General features: G+C 41.4%; 1 protein-coding gene across 4 annotated transcripts in view; it reads right to left on the bottom strand.

The window, feature by feature from the left end:
- LOC110491369 (cGMP-dependent protein kinase 1) overlaps positions 1–9989 on the bottom strand; it is a 187088-nt gene extending 177099 nt beyond the window's left edge. For 2 of the 4 annotated variants that reach the window (XM_021564756.3, XM_021564754.3), the window contains exon 1: positions 3636–4272. In XM_021564756.3, the coding sequence (XP_021420431.1) occupies positions 3636–3940 (305 nt within the window). In that variant the 5' untranslated portion in view covers positions 3941–4272. Of the gene's footprint in view, positions 1–3635; positions 4273–9217 lie in introns of those variants that run through there. The other 2 variants (XM_021564758.3, XM_021564757.3) reach the window with 2 other exon arrangements.
- Positions 9990–12019: the final 2030 nt, after the last annotated feature.

Here is a 12019-nt window from a genome sequence, read left to right on the forward strand (position 1 = left end):
GTTTGAATTTGGCGGCCTGCAATTTCACAGGATGTTGTCAAATCTATCCCGTTAACGGGATTGGCGCATTAAGGGATCACTAAATTGCTGGACCTTAGGAAGTGTAGCTGCTGCATGAGGATCCATCATCAATACAAATATAAATATTGTTTTTGAAAATCCTGATGAAAGTGCCATTTTAGGCCACTTTTAGGCCTATACATGCCTCTTGTAAGACCCCATGTCTGCAAACCGTACATGATATGTTACAGACATCTTGCTGTCATTATACTCCTAATAGTGTCCTCTAAAGTATGGACTAAGTCTACATTCTCAAAATAACCTTTTTTTAGTTTGTTACATTTTAAACATATTGTTTAAAACAATATTGTCACGTTCGTCATAACGAGGAGACCAAGGCACAGCGTGATTGGAATACATTCTATTTTATTTAATGAAGACCACTTAAACAAATGTGAAGCTATAAACAACTAGTGCTGACATGCAACTACACATAGACAATAACCCACAAAACCTAAATGGAAAATGGCAACATTAAATAGGATCCCCAATCAGAGACAACGATAAACAGCTGCCAGCTGCCTAGACAAACCAAAACACTCATACCACCCTCATCACACCCAGACCTAACCAAAATAATAAAGAAAACAAAGATAACTAAGGTCAGGGTGTGACAAATATACTCAAGAAAATAAAATATTCAGACTGACTCTAATGCTACTTTTTATATTATGATGCATATTATGAGCAGCATCAACACAGGGAATTGGAAAATGGATTCAAAGGGGACTCTCTCTCTGCTGGTGATTTGCTGAAAGTTCAATCCTACAGGAGGGTTGTGATTGGTTAATTACCTATAATGTCAATTTCCATGTATAAAAATGATAATTTCTTAAAAATTAGCAGAGAACCCACACTGGAAATTGTACTTATTTGAAGAGTATATTGTTCCAAACAATGTCTAAAAAAAGGGGAATCAAAAAGAGTACTTTTAGATACACTACCGGTCAAAGTTTTAGAACATTACAGGGTTTTTCTTTACTTTTACTATTTTTTACATTGTAGAATAATAGTGAAGACATCAAAACTATGAAATGACAGATATGGAATCATGTAGTAATAAAAAAAAGTGTTAAACAAATCTTCTTCAGATTCTTCAGCTTTGCACATGCTTGGCATTCTCTCAACCAGCTTCACCTGGAATGCTTTTCCAGCAGTCTTGAAGGAGTTCCCACATCTGCTGAGCACTTATTGGCTGCTTTTCCTTCACTCTGCAGTCCGACTCATCCCAAACCATCTCAATTTGGTTGAGGTCGGGAGGTTGTGGAGGCCAGGTCATCTGATGTAGCACTCCATCACTCTCCTTCTTGGTAAAATTGCCCTTACACAGCCTGCATGTGTATTAAGTCATTGTCCTGTTGAAAAACAAATTATAGTCCCACTAAGCCCAAACCTGATGGGATGCGTATCGCTGCAGAATGCTGTGGTAGCCATGCTGGTTAAGTGTGCCTTGAATTCTAAATAAATCACAGACAGCGTCACCAGCAACCCCCATAACACCTAGTCCATGCTTTATAGTGGGAAATACACATGCGGAGATCATCCGTTCACCCACACCATGTCTCACAAAGACATGGCAGTTGAAACCAAAAATCTCAAATTTGGACTCATCAGACCAAAGGACAAATTTCCACCGGTCTAATGTCCATTGTTCGTGTTTCTTGGCCCAAGCAAGTCTCTTCTTATTATTGGTATCCTTTAATAGAGGTTACTTTGCAGCAATTCAACCATGATTCACTCAGTCTCCTCTGAACAGTTGATGTTGAGATGTGTCTGTTACTTGAACTCTGTGAAGCTTTTATTTGGCCTTCAAGTTCTAATGAACTTATCCTCTGCAGCAGAGGTAACTCTGGGTCTTCCATTCCTGTGGCGGTCCTCATGAGAGCTAGTTTCATCATAGAGCTTGATGGTTTTTGCAACTGCACAATTTTCCAGATTCACTGACCTTCATGTCTTAAAGTAATGATGGACTGTCCTTTCTCTTTGCTGATTTGAGCTGTTCTTGTCATAATATGGACTTGGTCTTTTACCAAAAGTTCTGTATACCAACCCTGCCTTGTCACAACACAACTGATTGGCTCAAACGCTTTAATAAGAAGGAAAGAAATTCCACAGAATAACTTAACAAGGCACACCTGTTAATTGAAATGCATTCCAGGTGACTACCGCATGAAGCTGGTTGAGAGAATGCCAAGCATGTGCAAAGCTGTCAGCAAGACAAAGGGTGGCTACTTTAAAGAATCTCAAATATGAAATATATTTTGATTTGTTTAACACTTTTTTGTTAACTACATGATTCCGTGTATGTTATTTCATAGTGTTGATGTCTTCACTATTATCCTACATTGTAGACAATAGTAAAAAATAAAGAAAAACCCTGTAATGAGTAGGTGTTCTAAAACATTTGACTGGTACTGTAAATAATATGTGTATGTTTAATAAATGAATGTGATTTTTTTTATTTCACTTTTAGGAGTATAGCGATACCAATACGTTGTCTGTACCATGTACAGATTATAGGGTTTTACCAGAGGCATGTATTTACCAGAGACATATGTTTTCAGGCCATGCTGCTGTGGAATCAACCTGTGCTCGTAGTGTTGTGGAAAAGTATGAAACTAGAAACATTAGTGAGATATATATACATACACACACACACACAAACAAACAATATTTGGAAGAGGGAGAGAACCTATTCGTTTTTCTCTAATGAACGGTCTATCTTGACAGTGGATTACATTATTTACTGACTCCACATAAGAACATTTTATTCTCTGCCTTTCTCCTTTGTCTGGACTTTGACAAAACAGCCTACTGTAATAGAAAGTTCTGTTGTGCACTCTTAAGGCATTTAAATATACAAATTCATTTTTATAATGCTCAAATTCCCAACCTAATGTTTCCTAATGTTTTCCCTTTATGCAGATATTGTATCTCTTACATGTAAATTGCTATCTGTCCATGTGCGCTATGTTCATTTATGATTATATGTATCTTTAGAAGGTAGATGTTGATTTGGCTAGTCAAACAACATTTGAGAACAGTATCAGGGCTTGAGCAACAAGTGAATTAGAAATGTTAGCTCTATGCTTTCAGAGGCTGACTTTTACTTTAATGTGTTCATTGCATGTGCATTATGGGGGTTTCCTGACTCTGCATAGCACAGTGTCTGTAGATTTGACTGTGTTTGCAATTGCAGTGAGGTAAGTTGTGTGTTTTAAAACGAATGTTTCTGTAGAGACTTGTGTTAAGGCTAGTTTTATAATGTATACTCAGCCAGGTGTATGCACACACCATACTGTCACTACACAACTAGCAATCATTATGCAAAGATGGTTGCTGCATGATATCATGTTTCCATAACACACACACACACAACGTACTTCATTGCAAATGCAAACACAGCCACAACTAAAGCCAACATTTTGCCATTCAATTAGCCTACAGTGTTGCTGTGATGGGATTCACTTTTGGTACCACTCATACTCTAATAGGGACATGTGATATACAATAGATGAACAGCAGTCAACACACAAGTAAGACACAATGAACAGAGACGGGCATATGAAACCTACTGTGGGCTCTTGGGGTAGAATGGAAGAGTGACATGACTGAGTTCATGAATGTCAAAGGCGGTGGGCTCTCCTGATATCGCCTGTCTCTTGGTCCTGTGCTGCTCCTGTAGTGCGCTTGCCTTGTGGACTTGTTGCGTCGCCGGTTTGATTACGGATCGGTATTTATCCAGTTCATTCTGAAGCTTTTGAATCAACTCGTCCTTTTGATCTAATTCCAGCTCCAGTTCGTCAATAAGTGCGTCTCTTTGTCGCAACTCCTCAATCTTCTCCTGTAATGCGTATTGGAGATCGCGTAAGGTCCCCATAGTTTTCAGAGAAATCAGGATCACCAGAGCGCAGCAAACTTTGCGAGTGACTCGAATGATGCTCAGATTTGGAAGGCAACCTCCTCGTTCACTGCCACTACACAAATTGAATACTTGCGGGGAGAACGACTCATGCGCTTGATTTGAAACTCAGGTGAGTAGCCTTTCAAATGAAAGGTTGGCCAAATGTGACGAACAATACGCTTCATTGTATTGCTCACATACGTCAGTATCCAGAGTGAGCGTCAGCGCTCGCAGGATGCCGAAGCACAATCATTGATCCCCCCACGAGTGCAACAAATTGGTTGCTTTCCTCAATACTATGATCAGCCAATCAGGTATCAGGTAATACACACACCTATGCTCTATAATATTCGTGTAGATGCACCCTACCTGTCAGAGATTATACATTATATATGCACCATACTTCAGTCGTACTGTATCCAATTTTATAGGCAATCACTTTGCACAGAATATTGCATGGTTTCAATGGTAATGTGATTGTAATGTGATACTAATGTGCAGAAATTGCAGAGATATATGCACTATAATGTAAATTTAACTGTATGATGCTAACCACTTGTAATTTATAATAAGGCAGGATCACAATGATGATGGCACTCACCCCTTTGAAGCCACATGTTTTAACCCTGAATACGGAATAATGCTATTATCCCAAGGGGTGTGGTATATGGCCAACATACCACGGCTAAGGGTTGTTCTTATGCATGACACAACGCGGAGTGCCTGGACACAGCCCTTAGCTGTGGTATATTGGCCATATACCACAAACCCCTGAGGTGCCTTATTGCTATTGTAAACTGGTTACCAACATAATTAGAGCAGTAAAAATAAATGTTTTGTCATACCCGGGGGGTACGCTCTGATATACCATGGCCTTCAGCCAATCAGCATTCAGGCCTCAACCCACCCAGTTTATAGTTGGTATTATAAATTGGGTGGTTCGAGCCCTGAATGCTGATTGGCTGATAGCCGTGGTATTACAGACCGTATACCATGGGTATGACAAAACATTTAGTTTTACTGCTTTGCGCCGTGCATAAGAACAACCCTTAGCAGTGGTATATTGGCCAATTGGCCATATACCACACCCCCTCTGGTCTTAATGTTTAACCCTACCTTATCCACAGACTTGATATAGTAGAAGTGATGCCGAATAAGGACACCAGGCCTGATAAGGGTCTATAGCTCCCTCCTATGGCCACCTCATGTCATATACATTGCCGATAATCCCATTAAATAATAAACCCATGTACATTGCAAAGCCAGGCAGGTAGCACTCCAGCTGACACTTATATCCAGCCTTGAAATAAGGCAATATAAACAGTTGTCTAACTTCTAACGTCTGTGTGGATACATATTTCAGAGCATTCAGCGGAACGCAGTTTGAGCCTCGGATCATTTTACATCATCTGTGACAGACACAGCTGTCCAATTAAGATAATTAAATGAGTGGCGTGTGTGTGCGTAAGTGTTTGTGTGTGTGCGTGCCTGCGTGTGTCTTGTGAGAGGATTTAAGACATCATCCTCAGTGCACATTAAAGTGTCTGAGAAAGCCGGGTTGAGGAGGAGGGATGCAGAGTGTAGTGCCTCGGTTCTAGATACCAGGCCTCAGGCAGGCCACTGGTAACCTCAGGCAGGCCACTGGTAACCTCAGGCAGGCCACTGATAGCTGGTAACCCCAGGCAGGCCACTGGTAACCCAAGGCAGGCCACTGGTAACCCAAGGCAGGCCACTGGTAACCCCAGGCAGACCACTAGTAACCCCAGGCAGACCACTGGTAACCCAAGGCAGGCCACTGGTAACCCAAGGCAGGCCACTGGTAACCCAAGGCAGGCCACTGGTAACCTCAGGCAGGCCACTGGTAACCCCAGGCAGGCCACTGGTAACCCCAGGCAGACCACTGGTAACCCAGGCAGGCCACTGGTAACCCCAGGCAGGCCACTGGTAACCCCAGGCAGACCACTAGTAACCCCAGGCAGGCCACTGGTAACCCCAGGCAGGACACTGGTAACCCCAGGCAGGCCACTGGTAACCTCAGGCAGGCCACTGGTAACCCCAGGCAGGCCACTGGTAACCTCAGGCAGGCCACTGGTAACCCCAGGCAGGCCACTGGTAACCAAGGCAGGCCACTGGTAACCCCAGGCAGGCCACTGGTAACCCCAGGCAGGCCACTGGTAACCCCAGGCAGACCACTGGTAACCCCAGGCAGGCCACTGGTAACCCCAGGCAGGCCACTGGTAACCCCAGGCAGGCCACTGGTAACCCCAGGCAGGCCACTGGTAACCCCAGGCAGGCCACTGGTAACCCCAGACAGGCCACTGGTAACCCCAGGCAGCCCACTGGTAACCTCAGGCAGGCCACTGGTAACCTCAGGCAGGCCACTGGTAACCTCAGGCAGGCCACTGGTAACCTCAGGCAGGCCACTGGTATTACAAGGCTGGATACTGCCTGAAAAACTGTAAAAACAAACACGACTGCTTAGACTGCCTGTCTACCCTACTGCTATGTGTGATGAAATAATCTTTATACGTAGATACATATCTTTATAGATATACTGTACATGCTGCCATATTGTAGGCTGAAAAGTTGAAAAAAGAGCACTAGTAATATGACTGCCTGTCTGCCTCCTGCTTATGCTTGCAATGATATCATCTTAAAAACATTCCTAGACAGCAGCATGTAATAGCATTAAATTACTACTTAAGACTGCCTGTCTGTCCTGCTTGTGTTTACTGTAATACTGCAATGTCATTATAGTTGCAGCAGACGAAGATGTTTGTACAAAATGTCGATCATGTCGTTTATTATAGTTACAAGAGAAGTTTGTAGGCTACAACATGTCAATGTTATAGTTACACCAGACAAATAAGTGTGTACAACAAACCTTTCATCGTAAAGGAGCACATGCACAGAAAGTACAGATTTTTTTTACGATCAGGAATAATCCTCTAGAGAATCAGGTCACACAGCCACCTCAGGTTCACAAACAGATCCTAACCACGACGAAGCATTTTGCTCCCATCTTGTGGCAATTGTTATTAGCTGCATATCTAGAGGAGAATATCTGGGACAGTGGTCACTTTCTGTTATGTCTGTGGAGAAACAGCCTTGGGGCTGTGTTTATAATACTGGCACACGGCTCACAGTGCACACTGAGATCTTTGAGAGTTGCAAAGTGTTTAGTGTTGACACTTTCAATGAGACTTGAGTATAACTGTAGGTGTGTCACATACGCAAATATGTGTATGTGACCAAAAACATTATGATTTGATTTAGTTACTGTGTAATTAAAGGGTATGGCATGAGTCGGACTCAGATCCTCAATTCAAATCATCACATTTTAGTTGTCACGTGCGCCAAATACCATGGGTGTAGACCTTACTGTGAAATGCTTACTTACAAGCCCTTATTAACCAACAATGCAGTTTCAAGAAAAATAAGAGTTAAGAAAATATTTATTGAATAAACTAAAGTTTTTTTTTAAAACAACACACACACACACAAAATTAGGCTATATACAGGGGGTACAGTGTGTGGGGGGTACAGATTAGTCAAGGTAATTGAGATAATATGTACATGTAGGTAGAGAGACAGAGTGACAGAATGAGAGACAGAGGGGGGAGAGACAGAGGGGGGAGACCGAGAAGGGGAGAGAGACAGAGACACAGAGTGACAGAGCGACAGAGCGAGAGACAGAGAGGGGGAGAGACAGAGGGGGGAACGATGTCATAGATTCAACTTATTAAAACTGTGAATCAAGCTCCTCTGTGACAAGGTAGTGACATCTCCCAATCAAGTGAAATTAGTGCATCAGTATCAGTATCGCCAGGAGACCAAAACATGGCACTTTCTGAGCCAACAGTAAGCACACATACAATTTTACTATCTGTACAGTCCAGTGGAGGTTCATAATAAGGAGGGGAGGACGGCTCATAATAATGGCTGGAATGGAGTGGAATAGAGTGAAACCAGTCCATTTACTCCATTCCAGACATTATTATGAGCCGTTCTCCCCTCAGCAGCCAGAGTCGTATCAGCACCGATGCACACTCATAACAAGTATACTCTGAGTCAGGGCACTCAATACTGTAGTGAAGTGTATAAGTACCCAACAGTGATCTCGTAATGTCAATCAGCGATAAAAATACACTTTCGCAAGAGTCAGTGGATTGTAAATATCAGTGGAATGGGACCACTCTCAGTCAGTGCACTCAATGCAGACCTGTGTGTGAGGGTCAGCGCACAGTGATCAAAAGTGACTTCAGTTCCACAAAGCTTGTTTACAACTTTAGGCGATGCCTTGGGTGCTCATTAGCAGTACGTCTGGATTCGGTAATCAATGGTGCCCAAACAACACAAGCTGAGAGGACATTATGTCATAGCAACTAAACAACAGGGCAATGTGTCTAAACAGTTCCAATTTATTTCTAGAGCACGTTCTATGAGTAAACCAATCATAGGGGCCACTTGTCATTGCACAACAGTTAGGTGAATATGTCTAATGAATAAGTTACTCATCACAACAGACATAACATTGTCCCCTCACTTCTCTTCTCTCCAGGTTACATCACCATGGTGACTGTCGGCATAAAATTACCACAGCTTTTAGCTGAACAGCCCTGAATGGGGCCACAGTAAAGGGTTATTAGAAGCACCCTGTTGAAATTGCTCTGAAACATTTGAGGGACGTGAAAAGTGAAATCTGAAAAGCAACGCACAGATTTGTTTCTTAATGGAGTAGGCCTACTGTATTTGGTTAAAGACGCATAAATACTGTAGGTCGATACATTGGACGTTTGCATAAAATCATATTTGCATAAAAAGCCTGGTGGTGTTATGGACTTTAATGCCCCCTAAGAGTTTGAAGATGGAGCCAATCAATTAAAATCACCAGACTGCTGTCCTTCTGTCTAAAAGTTGCCGCATTCCTCCCAGATTAAATTACTAATCGATTTATGAGCACATCCTTAATTTAGTGTTGTCTGGTTTGTTGACCTCTCCTCTCATCCAGGATATATACACAATATAAAAAGAGTTAAATGCATTATTTGTAAGGCTAAGTGTAATGGACAAAATGTGTTCGGGAAAAGGAACAGGAAAGATATTACCCACTGGACACAAACGTCAATTCAACGTCTATTCCACGTTGGTTCAACTTAATTTCAGTGAAATTATGTGGAAACAACGTTGATTCAACCAGTGTGTGCCCTGTAGGCAATTATGGTGAAGTAGCAATAATAAACTATGTGGTACCTGTCAGACTTGGAATGTTTCCGAAATGCTTCACTGTTTAACTCCTGGAAGGTTCGGTAAGCTTGAGGTTCCGCCGAGATGCCTTGGGCGCGCCTGGTTCTAGGTCCAATTATCTGCGCGCTGGGCAGAACGGATTGACATTTGTGCAGTTTTCGTTTTAATTCGTGGATCTCTTCTTCCTTTTCGGCGAGACGCATCTCCATGTACTTAATTCTCTCCTCTTTTATCAAAATAATATTTTTGAAGTCTTCTTCTAAATCACTCATGTTGGAACCTGAACAAACTTTCTCCAGGCGGGAACAAAAGATGCTATAGGATCCAATGCGATCCGCTACTAAAACTCCAAAATTCGGAGGTAGAAATATGGAGATCAAATCGTCCAAAAGGTTCAGCTCACTGTAGGGAGGACAGTTGAGTAACGGTGACAGGGAATGCTGAGTGCTGCTTTTCCCCAGTCCCACGCGTGATGGACTGACTAATGGTTATATCGCAATGAGAAACCAATTATGTCTCCTGCTTTCAAGCACAATGCGTGCAGAGACTGCCGTTCAACGTTGAACAACAGAAACTAAACATAGGACAGCATTTCCAAAATCATTCTACCCTAAACTATATTCCTGAAATAGCATAAATGACCATATGAGCCAGTGGATGACGTAGTTTTATGTAATTTGATCCAGCACTTCCATGTGAAATTGTCTGAGCTACCTCTCACTGTCTGCCTGACTGCTCATCAATGAAACCCTTGAGCTAATGTAAGTAGCCCCCAATGAGAGAGAGAGAGAGAGAGAGGGAGAGAGAGAGAGCTCTCCATTGGATCAGTGTACATTATTATTCAAATTCTATTTGCTGAAATGTTTTAATCGTTCTCTCTCTCTTTAAAATGCACTTCTATTTAATATATCCCATATGCGTGGACCCTAAATGTTTTACAAAATGTAGGGAGGTGTCATGTGATGTGAATGGTGAGTCACCCAGCTGTGTTAACAGCTGTATGGGTCCATATGTTCTGTCAGTTATCAACTTGTGCCGTTTGTCAAAGGACATAAATATGTGACTATTTCCTGTAAAATTACATCACCAGACGATTTCACTTAGAGACAACTTTTGAATAGGCAGGAATCTCCAGTAGCAACTCAACATGACCACAAGTTAATATTTGTTGTTCAAAACAACAGATGCAGAACCTGTAGCAGTTTGCAACACAGCTAGTGACCCATAATATTTTGCATAGGCCTACTGCTACAGTAGCTACAACTAGAGAGAGATGTGTGCATGCACACACAAACGCACGCACATATGCCTACACACAAACACACACACACACACACACACACACAAACACACACACACCTGACCTGGGTTCAAATACTATTTAGGGTATTTCAATTACTTTAAAATATATCTTGAAGTGAGTATTTTGATATTGTTTCTTTGAAAATACAAGTGGTTGGATATTGGCAAGTATTTGGAAATACACTTGGAATGTATTGAAATACTGAAATATTTGACATTTTAAATACAAATACACTGTATTTAAATACCATGCAATTGAAGCCAGGTCTGTTTGGTCTTAGGGGTATTTGAAATAATCTATTTGGGTGCAAGTATTATTTGAAAATAGTTTCAAATAGTAGGCAATATATAGGAAATTATTTGAAAATACTTTCAAATACTTCATATAGAAGTAGTAGATTTTGCAAAATTATTTGAAAATACTCAAATACACAGAAAATAAGTATTTAAAATCTAAATATTTAAATACACATGTATTTGAACCCAGGTCTGGCACATATTCTCCCCAACATTGCTCAAATGTAAAAATTCACTGCTAGTGTCTTCACCCTTTCATGCCGTCAAATGACCGAATCACCCTCTAGTAGTCTCATGGGTGGAATGTTATTAATATCTCATAACTATTTCATAATAACTTTTTTTTTTACGCTGAATATCCAGGTATTTCTATGTCAAACCGTTTTGTTATATTTCAATCTTCTGTGATTTATATAAAGTGTAATATTGGGATGCAAACTGACAATTAAATACATTTCAACTCCATAACAGACATGGTCCAGGTGTCTTTTTTTTAAAGGGCATAACCATGTGTGTGAGGTGTATACTTCTGTTTCAAAGTAGATTTGTTTAAGACTACCAAGATAATGATTTAGCCCACTGCAGAAAAAGGTTAATCTGACTTTGTCATTCAGGACATCTACAATGGGGATCCTGCTTTGATTGGCATTTGAGCACAAGGCACAATAGATCTTCTGGCCCATCCTTATCTCCACTTCGGCTATTGAGTTTCAGAGGAGGCAGGCAGGGCAGACATTAGTCACCTCTTTCCTGTAATGCATACATATTCTCTCATTGAAACCAGAGACAGTATCTAAGTGAACACAGGATGTTTCAAAATCAATATTGTTTACCTCATTCGCCTGGCCGGCAGAAATGATCTGTGAGGACGGATGGACTGCAGAGTAGAACAGAGCACTCACGGCATGGCCCCCGTAAACACAAAATGAGGAACCACAGCTTTTAGCTGAGCAGCCCTGAATGGGGCCACAGTAACGGCCTATTAGAAGCACCCAGTTGCATTTGCTCTGATGCATTTGAGGGGCGTGAAAAGTGAAATCTGAAAAGCAACACACAGATTGGTTTCTTAATGGGGTAGGCCTACTGTATTTGGTTAAAGACGCATAAATACTGTAGGTCGATACATTGGACGTTTGCATAAAATCATATTTGCATAAAAAGCCTGGTGGTGTTATGGACTTTAATGCCCCCTAAGAGTTTGAAGATGGA

The sequence above is a fragment of the Oncorhynchus mykiss genome, chromosome 16, assembly GCF_057628025.1.
Source record: "Oncorhynchus mykiss isolate SJ-2025 chromosome 16, ASM5762802v1, whole genome shotgun sequence".
Taxonomy (NCBI): domain Eukaryota; kingdom Metazoa; phylum Chordata; class Actinopteri; order Salmoniformes; family Salmonidae; genus Oncorhynchus; species Oncorhynchus mykiss.